This window comes from Raphanus sativus, chromosome 9 (assembly GCF_000801105.2).
Source record: "Raphanus sativus cultivar WK10039 chromosome 9, ASM80110v3, whole genome shotgun sequence".
Lineage (NCBI taxonomy): Eukaryota > Viridiplantae > Streptophyta > Magnoliopsida > Brassicales > Brassicaceae > Raphanus > Raphanus sativus.
The window spans coordinates 34,751,972-34,770,017 of record NC_079519.1 but is presented as its reverse complement, the minus strand read 5'-3'; the positions used below and the strand labels follow the sequence as shown (position 1 = coordinate 34,770,017).

At 34.5% G+C, this 18,046-nt stretch overlaps 4 protein-coding genes and 1 pseudogene across 6 annotated transcripts; 2 read left to right on the top strand and 3 right to left on the bottom strand.

Annotated features, from left to right (window-relative positions):
* The first annotated feature begins 3,642 nt into the window (after positions 1-3,642).
* LOC108826995 (auxin-responsive protein SAUR26) lies at positions 3,643-4,268 on the top strand. The gene has a single exon (XM_018600335.2). It carries the CDS (start codon positions 3,736-3,738, stop codon positions 4,045-4,047), a length of 312 nt encoding a protein of 103 aa, XP_018455837.1. The 5' UTR covers positions 3,643-3,735; the 3' UTR covers positions 4,048-4,268.
* Positions 4,269-5,264: 996 nt separating this feature from the next.
* LOC108828571 (60S ribosomal protein L3-1-like) lies at positions 5,265-7,524 on the bottom strand (annotated as a pseudogene). Its single transcript, XR_001945803.2, has 5 exons — positions 7,396-7,524; positions 7,103-7,203; positions 6,553-6,663; positions 5,754-6,468; positions 5,265-5,665 (listed from the first exon to the last, which is right to left on the bottom strand). The product of XR_001945803.2 is annotated as a 60S ribosomal protein L3-1-like (transcript).
* A 229-nt stretch (positions 7,525-7,753) lies between these two features.
* Positions 7,754-9,475, bottom strand: LOC108828716 (UDP-rhamnose/UDP-galactose transporter 3). Its single transcript, XM_018602477.2, has 4 exons — positions 9,109-9,475; positions 8,644-9,029; positions 8,409-8,570; positions 7,754-8,319 (listed from the first exon to the last, which is right to left on the bottom strand). Exons 1-4 carry the CDS (start codon positions 9,245-9,247, stop codon positions 7,948-7,950), a joined length of 1,059 nt encoding a protein of 352 aa, XP_018457979.1. The 5' UTR covers positions 9,248-9,475; the 3' UTR covers positions 7,754-7,947.
* A 1,530-nt stretch (positions 9,476-11,005) lies between these two features.
* On the top strand, positions 11,006-13,050 carry LOC108828507 (60S ribosomal protein L3-1). Of its 2 annotated transcripts, none has more exons than XM_018602224.2 (5): positions 11,006-11,090; positions 11,194-11,291; positions 11,655-11,765; positions 11,850-12,564; positions 12,657-13,050. In XM_018602224.2, the coding sequence occupies exons 2-5, from the start codon at positions 11,207-11,209 to the stop codon at positions 12,919-12,921; spliced, it is 1,176 nt and encodes a 391-aa protein (XP_018457726.1). In that variant the 5' UTR covers positions 11,006-11,090; positions 11,194-11,206; the 3' UTR covers positions 12,922-13,050. The 2 variants fall into 2 exon arrangements, with proteins under 2 accessions (XP_018457726.1, XP_018457727.1); XM_018602225.2 differs by having other exon boundaries at positions 11,041-11,090; positions 11,191-11,291.
* Positions 13,051-13,979: 929 nt separating this feature from the next.
* On the bottom strand, positions 13,980-16,367 carry LOC108826065 (GDSL esterase/lipase At5g03610-like). Its single transcript, XM_018599439.2, has 5 exons — positions 16,237-16,367; positions 15,920-16,123; positions 15,021-15,301; positions 14,469-14,787; positions 13,980-14,337 (listed from the first exon to the last, which is right to left on the bottom strand). Exons 1-5 carry the CDS (start codon positions 16,298-16,300, stop codon positions 14,165-14,167), a joined length of 1,041 nt encoding a protein of 346 aa, XP_018454941.1. The 5' UTR covers positions 16,301-16,367; the 3' UTR covers positions 13,980-14,164.
* Between the last annotated feature and the right edge of the window lie 1,679 nt (positions 16,368-18,046).

The following is an 18,046-nucleotide window of genomic DNA, read 5'->3' as shown; positions in this document are numbered from 1 at the left end:
TAATTTAAAGATAAATTTGTACCCAAAATCACATCTTATATTTCACATCCGAATTTACCAGTGTCACATAAAAACATATTTTTAATATGTAGGTAGCCCGAGCCTATGAAAATAATCAGATTAATTTCCAAAGAAAGGTATAACTTACGGATAAACTTTTTTTCCAGATATATGTAAATAGGCTCCATGATGGGCTCATATTTGTGTATGTGTTCAGGGACAATGTGATTTAATTTCACTTAGAAAGTGAATCGACTCTGAAACGTGTTAACGTCTCATCCACGTCATTTACCACTTGACCACATTGTCACGGACCATAAAAACCTACATTGATAACCAAACATTAGTCAAACCTTATTTCTTAGTGAATCGGCTTTCACTTTGACAAATATATGTCATACATTGTAATAAAACCAAAACAAAAAATATGATAAAAAGATATAATATCCTTGGGTTAATTAATTTAGACTTAAGGTTTATATTTGAAAAATGGAGTTTAAGGTTTTAAAATAATAATAATAAAGATTCAAAAGTTAAATAATATTTTAAAAAGAGTTTCAAAAAAAAAATGAATTTCAAATAAAATTTCACCAAAACAAATTAAAAAAAAAATGATTCGAAACTTTATTGGAAATAAAAAATAGTAATTTCTTATCATTCAGTTAAATATTTATTTATATTTATATATCTATAAAGTACGAATATAAGAGACTTTTATCTATTTAATGAAACATACTTAGATCATTTTTTTCTTTGTATGTTTTTATGGTAAAAAAACTTATTTAGGATCTTTTCGAAGGTAAGAAAACATATTAAATTTAAATGGTTTGTTAGTTTCACTTGGTAAATATTACAAACATAATTAAGTTTAGTTATTAAACTATTCAAAATATGAAATAAAGTATAAGTACAAACCAAATGAAAATTAAATACAAAATTAACATTTTATTTTAAATATTTTTTAGTTTAAATATTTATCACCGTGAATTATGAAAATTTTAAAAGTTGGATATAATAATTAAAAATAAATATTTATAATAATATAACTATTTAAAAATTAAAAATAAGAATTTATTTTGGTAAGTTACAAATAAATCAAAATTTTATTTACTCAACTCGGAAATGTTTCCAGTTTTAATCAGGGCTGGTCGCCGGTTGGGTCCGAATTTAAAACCAACACTTCGTTAGATCCAAATATGCGAAACAGAGCAAAAGAATTAAACACTTTAAAAATAGTAAACTGGCAGAAATATTTGTAGAATCCACATGGAAGCGGTGATTGGCTCTGACACTTGATTGATTCATCCAATAAAACAATTGTCCGCGTAGGACGCGGCTCCACGTTGACGTACGTATCAAGCATCTCAAACACTTCCATTACTTTTCGTGATGCTATAGACACGAGAAGGGAAGATGCATCTGAGCCTCTTCCAGCTTGTTTCATTTTACTATTACCTTCTTCAAATATTTATTATAATAGAGGATTGTTTAGAATTTTTATATTAATTTGGGGTATTTCAAATCTACGAGAAGACTCAAACTAATTTTCAAATAGAGATACAATACAGAAATAGATTCTTGTTTTAGATATGTTAATGTACGAAAGCATGAATCCTATAGATATACATGAACAATTGATTTACTTTCACGCAAAAAGTTGGATCTATGGGCATTCCTGAAATGTTGGAGACCATAAATATTTCAATAAGGTTTTAGTAAAAACATTTTACAAATTCGGAAGCTTTTTTTTAATGTAATTTTTTTTCAAAAAAATTGGGGACCATAATCTAATGTTTCATTTTGCTAAGCTCAGAAACACTCTGGTTTGGATCGACCTAAAATGTGTTGATGTCTCTGTCATGTCCTTTTACCATCGGGACTACATTGTCCCGAGTATCAGTGAGATATTTTCCAACCCCCGCATTATAACTCCCTTCTTTTGGATCCACACAACTTTAACAACGATCATTTCTATTTACATTTTTCTTCTATTAAACTCAAAACTTTTTATACATCAACTTAATTTGTAAAAAGAAAAATCCGAAAACAAAGGTTTTCAAAAAACAGTTTGGGAGAAAAATAGCTCCTGGAAAATTTGTTACCACCTTAGCCTTTTGTCCATCTATCTCCTCGGATGTATCCTACAAAGAGGAAAGATGAGAGTGGGTCTCTTTATTTTGATAAAAAGAAGAGGAAATCCTATGTTTCACCTTAATGCTCCATGGACTTTGTGATCTTTCCCTTTAATTAAAAAATTGGACCCAATTAAAAAATGATGGAATAATTATAGTATATTATCAAATATCTCTCAAGCTATGAGTATATATCACACACTAAATCAAAATCAAAATATATCTTCAAGTTCAAAAGCTCCATTCTATATTGAGTATTATTGTATAGAGACAAGAAGGGGAGAAGCACCCGATGTTAAGACCCATACTTGTGATGCTGGAAAATATTAGAAAGTTATGTGATTAATTTACTCGCCAAAATGGATCGAACTGTATAATACTTACTAAAAATATATAGAATTATGAAGTAACCAAGTACTATAAAGTTGTATACTTTTGATAAAAACTTAAGAGTTTCTGCGTTTTTTTGAGAATTTTCATAAAAAACAGATCTTTATGGTTCGAAAAAATGTTATTTTATAAGATAATACTAGATTATTATCTGATTTTTTAAAAGGTTGATTAATTTTTTGTTTAATTTTCTTCTGAAAATTTTAATTTTTATATTTAGATTTTTTATAATCATATTTGAGTTCAAGTATCAATTTAATTTGATTTAATAATTTCTTAAATAAATAAAATACATTATTAGATTAAACACTTATCAATTAAACATAATCTTATATATTTTAATAGAATAAATTATTTAGATTAGATAACAGCTTTTTCTCAACAAACTAAATATAGAAATTACTTGTTTCTCCAATGACGAGAAGACATGATTAAATAGAATTCACTTGCAAACTAAACGAATTCATGGTAAATCAGAGTGCAATCATTTAGATACAATACAATACAAATAATATAACAATAAATCAATATAATAAATAATCCAGTTGGTTGATATTACAATATATTTTAAATTTTGTACGAACAAGTTGGCATAACAGTATAATACAACAACTGTGAACCCATTCCCGAGACTGTATTAAAAATGATAATAATATGATCAAAAAGAAGCACGTCGAGTCACCTCCATTCCTACCTGCCAAACCGCTGGATTCTTCTTTTAATTCTCAACTCCGGTCGGACCAGCAGAGATCAATTAGTCTGGTTCGAACCGTTGAACCTAAATTCACAATTGAACGAGTTCAGACATTAATATTTTGTTCTTGGAATTTCTTGATTTGACTATAAATTGAGTGAAGAAGTAATTCTTATCATTTGTATTTTTATCTAATGATTCGAGGTTGAAATTGTGGAAGCGGGTCTATGCCACTACGTACAAAACCAATGGTTCGGTTTAGTCTATTAAAAGCGGTGCGACATACATTTCCATTCTCCGCAGCTTCTCCGTTAAAACGTTCGACCATTCTCCCCTTCTTCTTATTCTTGTTCACTACGTAAACCCAACAACACTTGTCAACATATATATATATATATATATATATATTATATACATCCATTATATTATCTTACGAAACACAACACACAAATTAACATCATCTTAGAGAGGAAAACCCAAAGTCTGAATTTTAGTGAATACCATTTTCATCAGAAGAGAATGAGAGGCATGGTGAAGAAGCTACTATGTGGCGGATCCAAGAACTTTGCGTCTTCAAGAACATCGGCATTACCAGAAGAAGGAAAAGTTCGGGTTTATGTCGGTAAGGATAAAGAGAGTCAGTGCAAGCTCGAGGTTGAGGCTAACTTGTTAAACCATCCAATGTTTGAAGATCTACTGAGGTTGTCAGAAGAAGAATTCGGACACTCATACGAAGGGGCTTTGAGGATTGCTTGTGACATTGATGTCTTCGTCAATTTGATCAATCTAATAAAAACCACGCATCATCATAACCCATCCCCTTTGAAGTAACAATAATTCTACAAAACTAACGTAGATTTTATACCATTTTTCATCATTCTTTACATCGACAAAACATGGACGAAGTTCAATCATTTTTATTTTGTTCTTGAGTATTTATTTATGGTTGGAGTCGGGAAGCCAATGGACATTTTTGTTAGTGGCCTAATTCCTATTATTAATTCCTTTATATATTAATATCATACATAATTCAACTATGAATTGTGAAAGTTTCTGGCGGTGTCATAAGGGTTCTCATTAATGTTTTTATAATAAGAGATATATTGTGAAAGTCTCAATGCTCTTAATAAGCATGTCTGATTTTCTTCCCTGTTCACAAGGAGAGATCGTAAGTCCACCGAACTGGTCGAATCTGGATTTGACATGTTCCAGATGAAAGCATAAATTTGTGGTTAGTTATTTGAAAGATGTTTATTGGTGGATCATTGATCGATTATAAGAAAATGATAATGAAATCGTTTAAGAACAACTAAACTCTAATAGCGTGTTTCCTTTGTCTATTAAGGATCAAGAATGAGTAATTCTGTCTTTTGTATTAGTCAGTCCCTTGAGTTTCTCTTCAACTATGGAACCGATTGTTTTTGTCAAAAAATAACTGACAATAACTAAGTAAATCTTTAGAAATTCTACTTCTTGTGCCGATTTTGGTACGTTTGTGAATGCCCTTTGTGAGTTCTTCGGAGTAACGGTTGGGCTGAAACAAGGCATGAACCATTTGGTTAGCGCCTTAAGTGCTCGTCTCTTCTTAAGTACTGTATAGATGGTAGAAAACTTAATCAAGAGTTTATGGACAAGGTTCTGCCTTGTGGTTAAAAAACACATTCTGGTTACCGCAGTCCCAAAGAGTATAAAGCTGGGAATTAGAGCCGTGTGATGGTCCGTTTATTGACGAACAATATTATGGCTCCTAACTCTAAGCTTAGTTTTTTTTTTTCAAGAAAGAGCTTATTCAGATGGCAGTTGTTGACGATCCAGCCAAAGCTAGAAAAATTGCTTGGTATCAACGTTTTCTTTTCTACATAAAAAAAAAAGAATCCTACCAAAACCCAATCAAAAGCATTTAAATTAAGCATAGGCTGTGTTAAAAAAAATTATTTAGGCTTAGGCTTGGTCAGTATTTTTTAGTTCTATGATTTAGATTGGTTCATTCATATGATTCTCAGTTTGCAGAAGCAAACTTATCAAAACAATAAGATGAGAATAAAAAATAGGGAAAGAAGCATATGATGTTTAAAACTCTCCAAACAACTAAAACACAAAATTGCAGCGAATAGTTCAAAAGAGTATTATCAAAGACTTTTCTGAAGAAAGAGCGAATACAAACTGAAAAAAGAACAAACTGTTTTAAGCCTTGGCAGGGGCACGGCCGTAAAACTTGTTCTTCTCCTGGGTAGTCTGGAATTTGCCATGTCCCATCTTTGAGGAAGTGTCGATAAACTTGAGGTTGATCTGCTCCATGGCAAGACGGGAAGTCTGAGTGAGCAACGACTGTCTAAGAGTCACAACCCTCTTCTTTGGACCCATGCAGCATCCCTTAATCATCAAGTAGTCATCCTTCACCACACCATAGTGTGCAAATCCACCCATTGGTGTCACATCCTTCTCGGTCCTATCATAAGCCAGAACAACAAAGTCATCAGTTACATAATAAACCTAAACAGGCGAGAGAGAGAGAGACAAAGATTCTAACTAGAGACCTGTCGTATTCAGTCATGGCAGTGTGGGTCTCCTGACCAACTTTCCCCAACCTGTAAATCTTCTTGTTCAATTCAGTACGGTGATGGTAACCGTTCTGACCAGCTCTGGCAACAGTGTAGGAGACTCTAGCTGGATGCCAGGCACCGATACAAGCAACCTTACGCAGACCCCTGTGGGTCTTACGTGGAAGCCTCGTCACACCCCAACGGGTAACAACACCTTCGTAACCTTTACCCTTGGTCACACCAATCACATCAATCATCTCATCCTTCTGGAAAACAGCATCGATGGGGATCTGCTTCTCGAAGAAGCTGTAGGCAAAGTCGACCTTCTGAGCAATGGTACCACCGTTGATCTGGACCTCCATCATGTGAGCTTTCTTCTGCTTCAGTCCCTTCATCTTCCTGATCTGAGTGTGTGCCAAAACACGGATGACAGTTCCGTACTTCTTCATCTTCTCGAGCTGGGACTGGATGCTCTTCTTGCCTTCCTCGCTCTCGTACTGCTTGGCGTATCCGGTGAAGGCCTTCTTCTTGGACTTGGCCCAGTTCTTGTAGAACCTTCTCCTCACCTCCTCGCTCAAGTGCTGTGCCCAGACGGTGTTTAAGGACCTCAGGCCGCGGGGAGTCTTGACGTAGGCAACAACACCAACGACAACCATAGCAGGTGTCTCGATGATGGTAACAGCCTCACAGGTCTCCTTCTTGTGAAGCTCTATACAAAGATTAGAACCATTAGTATAAAATATTGGAAATGAAGAATAACAACAAATAAGAAATGAATGAGAGAGGAACTTACTGGATCCGGGCTTCTCGACATCTCTAACAATGTGGGTCATGCCAGCCTTGTATCCCATGAAGGCTGTGAACTTGCAAGGCTTGGTTTGATCATCCTTAGGGAAGGCCTTCACTGTTTTTTCAAATACAACATTGGTTTTATATTAGAAACATCACTGGTTCATTCCTATAACACAAGGATCTCGAACAGTATACAAATGTGAAAAAAAAAAGAATTGAAGAAATCTCAGTAGTAGAGCTTAAAAGAAAGATTAAATTTTCAATGTTCAAGATAACCAAGTAAAGTTTCAATGATACTCTGTCTTAACTAGAAGAAACACACAATCGCAACTCAAAAAGACATCTTAAGTTCAACATTACAGATATCCAAGTATGCATGTCAATTAATGCTCAATCTAAACTGAGCAGGTGCTCCACTAAATTATACATTTTAACTACACGACCCAAGTTGTTAAAAAAAAACACACAATCGTAAATCTACAAAACAAATGATATGTTTCGTTTGAAAGAAACCAAAGTAAAGCATTTTGAATAAAAAAAAATGAAAATACCTTTTCCTCTGTGACGGTTAGCTCTCTTCCTGGGAAGGAAACCAAGGGAACCGTGCCTTGGGTGTTCAAACTTCCTGTGAGACATTCTCTTCCTCCTCCTCCTACTTTGTTCAAATGTACAATAAAATTAGATGACAAAACGAATAGTAAACTCTTTATGAAGACAAATCGTAAATGACGAAAAAGGGGAAGCCCGACAAAACGAATAGTAAACTCTTTGTGAAGACAAATCGTAAATGACGAAAAAGTGGAAGCAATAGAGAGGACGTGAAGGAAGAAGAAGAGAGAAGAACCTGAAGCTGCGATGAGTCCTGCGGCTGTAGCTCACTGCAACGAGAAGTGTTGTAAAGAAGCCCTAATATCCTTTTTATATGTCTTGATATATAAACCCTAATAGTTTTGGACATTTGAAAATATGAAACCAGTTTTTCTTATTGGGCCTCAAAAGCCCATCTCTGGCAAAGTCATTGTTCTCAAGTACTGTATATCAACCATCATCTTCATGTATTTAGGACTTAGGAGGTTAGATGAGACTTTATTTGATATCATAGAAAGATCACACGAATAGCTATTGTGTAATCATGAAATGATGAAGTAAATGATTTTGTGACGACTGAAGGTAATTTCCATGGGAATTGGCTAGTAAATATATAAATAAAACACAAAACATCTTTTTATAACAAAGGGACATATAGTTCGAAGCGTAGACTAATCTCCTAGAATCCTTTATGGGGAGGATTTGATCTTTGCTTTATTTCGACCACCACCCTTTTGGTTTAAATAACACAAAACATAACAACTTTAACACAGAAAAGAACTATGTTTACTATCCATCATCTCTCTTACTAAGCTTTTGTGTAGCCGCCGCCAAGCTCAACATCTTTGGACTGTGTAGTTTCCACACCTTCCTTTAAAAGCTGAAACTCCTCTTCAGTCAAGCTGTGTTTCACACTGTTCAAAGCCTTTGCCGCAAGATTAGACTGTTTCTCCAGTTCCATGGCCCAGCTATAGATCACCATCCCAACGATGGCAACAAACATGCCGGACACGTTTTTGAAAGTCATAGCGGAATCAAAGAGGAGCCATCCCAGTGTCAAGATACACACAGTTTTCATGTGGCCTATAACCTGGAACGATACTGCTGAAAACCGCCCGATGCAAAGGTACTGGCTTATGTTGCAGAACACAGCTAAGGCACATGAGAGAAGGATGAATACCTGCCAAAATGGTAGAGAAAAAGATTAGCATAAATAAGAGAGAGAGAGAGAGAGAGAGAGAGAGAGAGAGAGAGAGAGAGAGAGCTTACAAAGCAACCAGAAGACATGTTGTAGCTCAAGATGAACTTGCCACTGAGGAGATAATCAACAAAAGGACCAACAACGAGAAGCGAAACAGCTTGAATCGGCGCTGTTTTACTCAGCAACTCGAAAGATCCAATCGAATATTTCTTCTGCAAGGAACCTATTAACTGGCACACAAACAATAGATCAGATTCCGGATCTTCATAACCACCAAATTCAAGAAGAAGCTAATGAACTTACAATCTGCTGCAAAGAGGAGGAGAAAATAGCAACACACGCGCATATAAACCCTTTGGCGTTAACTTTGACGTCGGTGACGGTGCAGATACCAACGCCGACGACAACAACCACAACAGACACTTTAACTTCCCTGGAGTAGCGTTTGCTGTGGAGGATCCACTCCATGACGCAGACGACGGGGATCATGCTCAGCTTCGAGATCTGGTAGAATCCGACGGAGTTGAGCATGAGGCTGAAATTCATGGCGGCTATGGAGACGTTGGCGACGATTGAGAACCAGATCAGCTCCCAGGTAGGGACGTGTCTGGACGCGGAGAGCCCCGTCGCGTTCGAGACGAATCCGACCAATGCGGTTAGAGCGAAGTGGAAGCCGGTGAGAGTCGTTGCTGATGGATGATAACAATAATAATAATCAGATCGGAAATGAGATGATAAGAGAGAGAGAGAGAGGGAGAGAGATCGAACCGAAGCTGAAGGAGAAACCAGAGGAAGACATGAGCTGTTTATTGGCCATGATGATCCCAACGGAGCTGATCACGTTCATTGCCCAAGCTCCCATGTCGGAGACCGCTGATGACTTTCGCTGCTCGTTCTCCGCCGCCATCTCTCTCTCTCTCTCTCTCTCTCTTAATCAATTCTGATTCAGATCTCTAAGATGGATCAAATGCAGGTTTAGATCCTCCTCCGAGAAAGATGTGGTTAGAGCGGATTTGATTCACGCTTTATAGGACACTCAACTTCTTCCTCTCTCTCTCTCTCTCTCTCTCTCTCTCCCTCTTTCTACGATTCTTCACGTTCCTTGAAACATCTGACTTCCCACAAAAAAAGAAAAAACTCTTTAAAAGGAAATGCTCAAGTAAAAAACTTAATATCTACGCCTTTACGGGGATCAACATTACAATATGTACAGGCGAAATCATTTTTATAAAGGCAAAAATAAAATGTAATTGTGTAAATTTATTTCGCAAATGTTGTTATAGCTAACTTTCTGTTTATTAGTTTTCTTTTTACATAAAATTATTATTTTATTACTCAAGCTATAGATAGAATCGGAATTGGTCCAATTGGAATGATACATTGCAACATGAAAATGTTAAAGATGTTAGAAAAATTAGCAAATAAATAAAAATATAAATATAGTTTCAAAATATTTAGTAAAAATTGTATTATGAGAAAAAAATTATGCTTCTTCATCTTCAAAATAGTTTAGATTAAGCTTTTACATAATAAAAAATAGAAAAATATTTAATTTTTAAATTAAAAATTATAGGAAACTTAAAATTTTGAATATAGACCAAAATTCTTAGGATTTATTCTGGCTATAGGTGATCTAATTAACTAAAATATGATAAAACAACCAACAGAAAATAGATTGCTATAAAACATTTCAACATTCTTGGCTAAAGAAAATGCAATTGTATTTCCAGCTCGAGGAAGTTATCCAAATGAGAAATCTTAAAAACTTTACTTCCATTTGTTTAGTTGAAAATGACACAATAAAAATGAAGGGGAGATGACACAAACAGTAGTGCTTGTTGACCGGCAACTTATTAGGCGCTCACAAGCGAAGGAGCCACATTTCTTTGCTACCGTTAATTTGGCATTACGGAAAGTAGAAGTCAAACATTTTATTTAAGCAGCCAATAAGTCACTACTCTTGATTTGTCTTCTCTCTAAGAGGAGAATAGGCGACGATCACACAAATAGTTTTGATCGAGTAAAAGTATCCTTTAATTAAGCAACTTGAGATTACATAGTCTGTTTTTCTTTTTGAGATTACATAGTCGCTACTCGCTATAAACATATTATATTAAGTACGATTTTATATTTCAAAGAAGATAGTATGGACTCTTATGTAGGCAAAACAGAAAATTTTGAGATTTTAAGGAGTGATTTACATTATATTTATAGTAGAGATAAATATTAAGATTAGACTAATGGTTTATTGTTTCTATAGTTTTGTATATTTGATTAGAAAATGATTAAGCATATTGTTTATAGTTTGTTGTTTTATATTGTGTAAATTTGTTATATTTTTGCTCTTTGTACATTTTTATCATCTTACAATACTAAAAGGTTAATATCTTTGATGGAGAGAGTGTTCACGTAAGATCAAGAAAATCAGCATATCATATGGACCAAAACTTTTCTGCAAAAAGCCACGAGGTAATAATAATTGGAATTGGACTACTAAAAGCAAGCCCATCTCTTCCTCAGACTAAACTGGCTGACAAACAAGGACTCCTCCTTCACCTTCTTAGTTCCAATCCTGAAAATCAGATTTATGTAAATCCGGAGATGGGCTTTTGAGGCCCAATAAGAAAAACTGGTTTCTTTGTTCTCAAATGTCCAAGACAATTAGGGTTTATATCAGACATATAAAACGACTTCTTTACTCCACTTCTCGTCGCAGTTAGCTATAGCCGCAGGACTCATCGCAGCTTCAGGTTATTCTCTCTTCTTCTTCCTTCACGTCCTCTCTATTGCTTCCTCTTTCTCGTTCCGTGAGTTTTTGATTTCTAATGTTATTGTACATTTGAACGGAAGTAGGAGGAGGAAGAGAATGTCTCACAGGAAGTTTGAGCACCCAAGGCACGGTTCTCTTGGTTTCCTTCCCAGGAAAAGAGCTAACCGTCACAGAGGAAAAGGTATTTTCATTTCAATATCATTTGTTTTTATAGATTTGCGATTGTGTTTTCTTTACAACTTGGATCGTGTAATTAAAATGTATACTTTGGTTATTTTACTGGAACACCTGCTCAGTTTTTTTGGAGTTGCGTCTGAGTGTCTTCAAATTTATATTGAGCATTAATTGAAATATGCATACTTTGGTTTAGACACTATCATTGAAACTTATCTAGAAGATTGAAAATTTACTCTTTCTTTTAGGCTTTACTACTGAGATTTCTTCAAATTTTTTTTCACATTTGTATACTGTCCGAGATCCTTGTGTTATATGAATGAACCAGTGATGTTTATAATATAAAATCAATGTTGTATTTGAATAACAGTGAAGGCCTTCCCAAAGGATGACCAAACCAAGCCTTGCAAGTTCACAGCCTTCATGGGATACAAGGCCGGTATGACCCACATTGTTAGAGATGTCGAGAAGCCCGGATCCAGTAAGTGCCTCTCTCATTCATTTCTTATTTGTTGTTATTCTTCATTTCCAATATTTTATACTAATGGTTCTAATCTTTGTATAGAGCTTCACAAGAAGGAGACCTGTGAGGCTGTTACAATCATCGAGACACCTGCTATGGTTGTCGTTGGTGTTGTTGCCTACGTCAAGACTCCCCGTGGCCTTAGGTCTTTGAACACCGTCTGGGCACAGCACTTGAGTGAGGAGGTCAGGAGAAGGTTCTACAAGAACTGGGCCAAGTCCAAGAAGAAGGCCTTCACCGGGTACGCCAAGCAGTACGAGAGCGAGGAAGGCAAGAAGAGCATCCAGTCCCAGCTCGAGAAGATGAAGAAGTACGGAACTGTCATCCGTGTTTTGGCACACACTCAGATCAGGAAGATGAAGGGACTGAAGCAGAAGAAAGCTCACATGATGGAGGTCCAGATCAACGGTGGTACCATTGCCCAGAAGGTCGACTTTGCCTACAGCTTCTTCGAGAAGCAGATCCCCATCGATGCTGTTTTCCAGAAGGATGAGATGATTGATGTGATTGGTGTGACAAAGGGTAAAGGTTACGAAGGTGTTGTTACCCGTTGGGGTGTGACGAGGCTGCCACGTAAGACTCACAGGGGTCTGCGTAAGGTTGCTTGTATCGGTGCTTGGCATCCAGCTAGAGTCTCCTACACTGTTGCCAGAGCTGGTCAGAACGGTTACCATCACCGTACTGAATTGAACAAGAAGATTTACAGGTTGGGCAAGGTTGGTCAGGAGACCCACACTGCCATGACTGAATACGACAGGTCTCTAGTTAGAATCTTTGTCTCTCTCTCTCTCTCTCGCCTGTTTAGGTTTATTATGTAACTGATGACTTTGTTGTTGTGGCTTATGATAGGACCGAGAAGGATGTGACACCAATGGGTGGATTTGCACACTATGGTGTGGTGAAGGATGACTACTTGATGATCAAGGGATGCTGCATGGGTCCAAAGAAGAGGGTTGTGACTCTTAGACAGTCGTTGCTCACTCAGACATCCCGTCTTGCCATGGAGCAGATCAACCTCAAGTTTATCGACACTTCCTCAAAGATGGGACATGGCAAATTCCAGACTACCCAGGAGAAGAACAAGTTTTACGGCCGTGCCTCTGCCAAGGCTTAAGACAGTTTGTCCTCTTTTTTTTCAGTTTGTAATCGCTATTTCTTCAGAAAAGTCTTTGATAATACTCTTTTGAACTGTTGGCTGCAATTTTGTGTTTTAGTTTAAAACATTTATATGTTTCTTCCCTTATTTTTTATCCTCTTTTTATAGTTTTCATAGTGGGTTTAAATTGAGAATCATATGAACCAACCAATCCAAATCATAGAACTAAGAATTACTGACCAAGACTAAATAAATACTTTTCATAACCGTCAACTTTGGCTTGTTTTGTTTAAAAAGATCGTTTTGTATAACTTTACTTTGTTTATACATAAGCTGTTTCGTATAAATGGTAGGAGGATGAAGGCTACTCAGCCTTATGATGGCTATTGGTAGTCGTTGGATTGTTTCATACAAAAAAAAATTCGTATAAATTTGTTTTTTATTTGTTAGAGCAAAGTTTTTTTTTTTGAAAAATAAAGGGTTAAACCCGGGTCAATAATGACACAAGCCTAACTCCTGGGTGGAGGTACAGCCCACGGATAGACCCTCTCCTGGACATTCAAATGAGTCGAAAGCAATAACTCATATCCGTGTGGCCGGTAGGATTTGTACCCGGGATCGTCTTATTGGGTTTCTCAATTCCCTCAAGCGCCACTAGGCCACCACCACCGATTAAAAAGTTATGCGAAGATTTTTTTATAACATTTCTTTGTTTAGTTATATGAAACCTGTTTCGTGTAGTTATTGACCTTTAGTTATAATTTTTTTTGTCTCGTATAACTTTATATTTAGTTCTCTGGTTGTTTTGCACAACATTTTTTAATGAAATTGTCTTGTCGGTGTGTTTGGCAGGACTTGTGTAGATTATCTTCGTTCTGTTCTTTTAACGATCCCTTTTATCGGTCTGACAAATTTAGCCATTGTCTCGATAGGGATTTTAATCTCAGCAAGAGTCAAAAGTTATTATCCATTATATTTTGTCAATGTTTTGGTAGTGTAATGGTTGGATAGTTCGCTTTAAGTGAAGAACACTCATCAAGATTTATGATCCCATTCAGAATTATAAAACCAGTAAAGAAGCTTTAAATATTTTATTAGACAAAGGCTTTTTATTCGTTCACACAAGAGACAGAGATATACCACAACAATACAATTCAAATACGTTTTATTAGCCAAAGGTCTTTATTCGTTCATACAATGCACCTCTAGAGCTGCCACACAATACATACGTTTTATTAATTTTCGATCCCGATAAGTGGTTTTACGCTTTAGGCATCAAAGCTGCGATGATATCTTTTCTTAAAACCTTGTAAACCGATTTCCATCCTTCTTGGGTAAGGTGAATTCCATCCCAGAAGAAAGCAGACCTAGGATCATCACATAATTTACCATCCCTTAAACATTCTATGTACGGGGTTGGAAACGGCAGAATCCCTGCATTTCCATAGTACAAAAAGCCTTAGTAGTATATATATTAAAGATAAAAATGTTAAACTTTGGGGGACTATGACATGACCCATGCTCCTTGGATTAACAAAATAATTGTTTTTGTTAACTTTTGTTACCTGGGATTTCTCCTGTGTTGTTGAAGATAGCCAAGAAGGTATTGTAGTAATCTATGATGGTAAAAGGCGAATCAATATCATTGCTCTCATTGTTAAGCTTGGCGACTGATTTCTGCAACAAGTCGTTGTGGTATTTTACTAGATCCTTAATAGGGCCTTGGAAGTAATGTATTGGGTTGGAGCTGTTTGCAAATAAGGGGATGTACTGGAGCGGTGACAATGATGGTATAGCTATCTTCTTTACTCCCAAGCTGCGGATTCGCCTCAAATTCACCTCGGTTTGATTCACAACTTTCTCGATGAGTGGTCTGATCCCCAACTGAGAAATGCAATAGAGTTAAAGCATACCACCCAGACTGATCATGATGCACTGCTTGATTAAGCTATTAGCTAAGGACGAATGTAAGTGTTTTTTTTTTTGTTCAGAGCCATTCTGTTATTAAAAATATTCTTTAACCAAAAGTGAACAAGAACCATATAGAATTATAGTTTCTATTTTTAATACTGTTTACTAATCATACTAGATAACTTTTTTGTTCAAGTTAATCTTACTAGTTTTTCGAAAATGGTGTGATTCCCGGCAAGGAAAGTAATGTAGTCATTGCCAGCCACACTAAAGAGAGCGACGGACGAAGAAAGGTCGGACGGAGAGTAGACATTGCCGAGGAGTTGCTCAAAGAGATTGATCTGAGCGGTCATGTCAGAATAATTAGCATAAGTCTTGAACACTCCTGTTCCTCCGTACGCAAAACTCATTCCGTATTGTAACCGTGCCATATCCACGTCATCTTTCTTGGCGTAGTTCACAGGTAATTTTATCCTTAGCAATTGGGCTGTATAGAGGAAACATGTGTCTCATTACAAATATGGAATATCGATGATTAGACCAATTCAGATATTAATGGATTTTAAAAGAAAAATACGACATCGTGTTCTCAAACAAAGTCAACATATATCCACCTCATTAAAAATATAAATATACATGGGAAGACCGTAAAAGGCCATGATAGAAATTTGTTACTTACTCTGTTTCATTTTTAATTGGTGTTTTAAGATTTTATTTTAATTTAAATTTAAGTGATGTTTCAGACTTCTATGCAAACCTTTAATACTGTTTGGTGTTTTAGACCAATTATATTTTATTAAATGACTTTTATTGGTTGGATTATGTTTAACTAATACAAAATGAAAGTTAACAGTTTCTCAATGGTTGTGCAAGAACTTTAAACATCAGCTCATACTGTATGAAACATAAGGGAAACCTCCAAAAGATATTAAATTTGAAACAGAAGAAGTATGTGTTTTCCATTAAAAAGTTTTTCATACTACGCTGAAGTGGATTTCTAAGACTAGAGTTTTCAACTGTCAATAACTTTTTCATCTGAAGTTAATGAAGACAATGTTTCAGCGTTATGCTCCAAAAGATAAAAGCTTAAATAGTAGAGAGGTACCTAGAAAATCGGTGGAGATGTGGCCGTCCGAGAACCTGCCAGAGGGTTTACCTGGGTAAGTGATACCGTAAGGGTATTCCCATGCCCCCTTATCACTAGTATTTGTGTTTCCAATATCGACGTAAGAATCTCCGAACACAAACAATTTATTTCGACCGGAAAACGGATGATTCTGACTTGAACTCTCAGCTACATCGATCTCTCCTGCCAAAAAGAGTGATATATAAGAAACTGTAATTGTATATAAAAGTTACAATTTCATATGGATTTTAAAGAGTCCGTTGCTATGTCAACTAAATAGGAGTATAAATCTTTACCAAAGATGAGAAAAGAAAAAATAAACAGTAACAGCGAGGCCAAGAGTTTCATTAAGGAATTCATTTTATTGTTTAGAGAGACTGTGGATGAGATGGGATAAAGGTGAGAAACTTGGATGACTGAAACTGAAGTGTGATCTTTCTTATTTATAGACCTGCAAACCCGATAATACTGAAAATAATCAAATTTAGAGTATTTATATCTTTATATATATTTATATATATATATATATACCATATCCCCAGTTCCCTAATAGCTATTAAAATGAAGGGTGAATTGAAGAAAGGACCATAATTTTTTTTTTTGGGCAACTTAGAAAGGACCATAATTTGATATAAAAAAATTAGTGATTTTAATTGGATTTAAAAAACAGTACGAATTGTTAATTGACATATAATTTTAATCTTATGGTATATTACTAAAAAACGTTACTAATAATTTACATCAGCTTTTTCTCTCTCTCTAAATCTGATAAATGGACTGACATTAGTATTATCATAAATATTTGAATAAGACAAAAAGTTATAAATTTATTAATTAAATTAATCAAGGATTTATTCGATCAAATGGTGGTCCAGATTAAAGTTGATGATGTATAAATTGCATTATTACGGATTGTTCTGTGAAACATTTAAAACGTGTGAGACTAGTGAGAATATGGTCAAAATCTATATTAGTAAAACTGAATTATAAATATAATTAATCTTTTTAATAAATCACTACATTAATTATCATTCCATATTCTTTCAATTAAACAATTTCATTAATTATATTACTTTGACAATACATCACATCATAAACTATATTACCATAATAATAGTGCATATTTTTATTTTTATTTACTAGTTAATCAATATTAGTTTTGTACCAATTATTAAAAAAAGTTACAAGATTTCGCATATGGTTAAAAGTTCAAAAGTTCGAGTTAGTCTGTTTTACTAAACCCAACTATATAGCCAAACAAATTATTCAAAGATAAAATTTATGTGAATAAAATAATAATTTAAATTAAATAACAAAAAAATGTGTTATATTTAATGTCACTTGATTTTTCACTCTATATAACTATTATACTAAATAAAAACTTTTCTATTTCACTTAATTTGGCTAAACACATAAAAAGAGTTTTTTTACAGAATTAGTTAGGTATGAACACTCGGGTACTCATTCAGATAATGGTTGTTTCTTTTGGGTCTCGAATTTTTTTCTGTATTATTTTTTTGCCCCGTTAGATATTATAAGTTTATGTGTGAGTTCAAATTGGATCATTTTAAATCTGGATAAATTTGGTTCTGATATAATATAAATATAAACATATCCAAATAATTAATATATCTGAAATATGTTCTGATATTAATGGAGCGTGTTATGATTGATATTTTACACTTAAGTTTTTACGGATTATTTCATTAATCATACAATATATTAATCAAATGCATTAACTTATTTATATTAAAAAAATTATAAAAAATATTTAGACTAATGTGAGACATGTTAAAAGTTGTATTACTCATTTTTAGTTTAAATTCTTAATATTACAATAAAGAAAATGCGAGACATACCAAATAAATGAACTATTCTACATTGATAATTTGACTATATTATAATAAAAATAAAATTTATATGAACATATGTTATTTCGTACAACAAAATTACTATAAGTCAACACAATACATGTTAAACTTACAATGATTGCTCTATTAAAATAAAAATATCACTTTAAAAATTATGATATTACATTATAGTACATGTTACTCAGTGGAATAATTATAATTTATTTTTCATTTTTATTTAATTTATTTTAAAAAA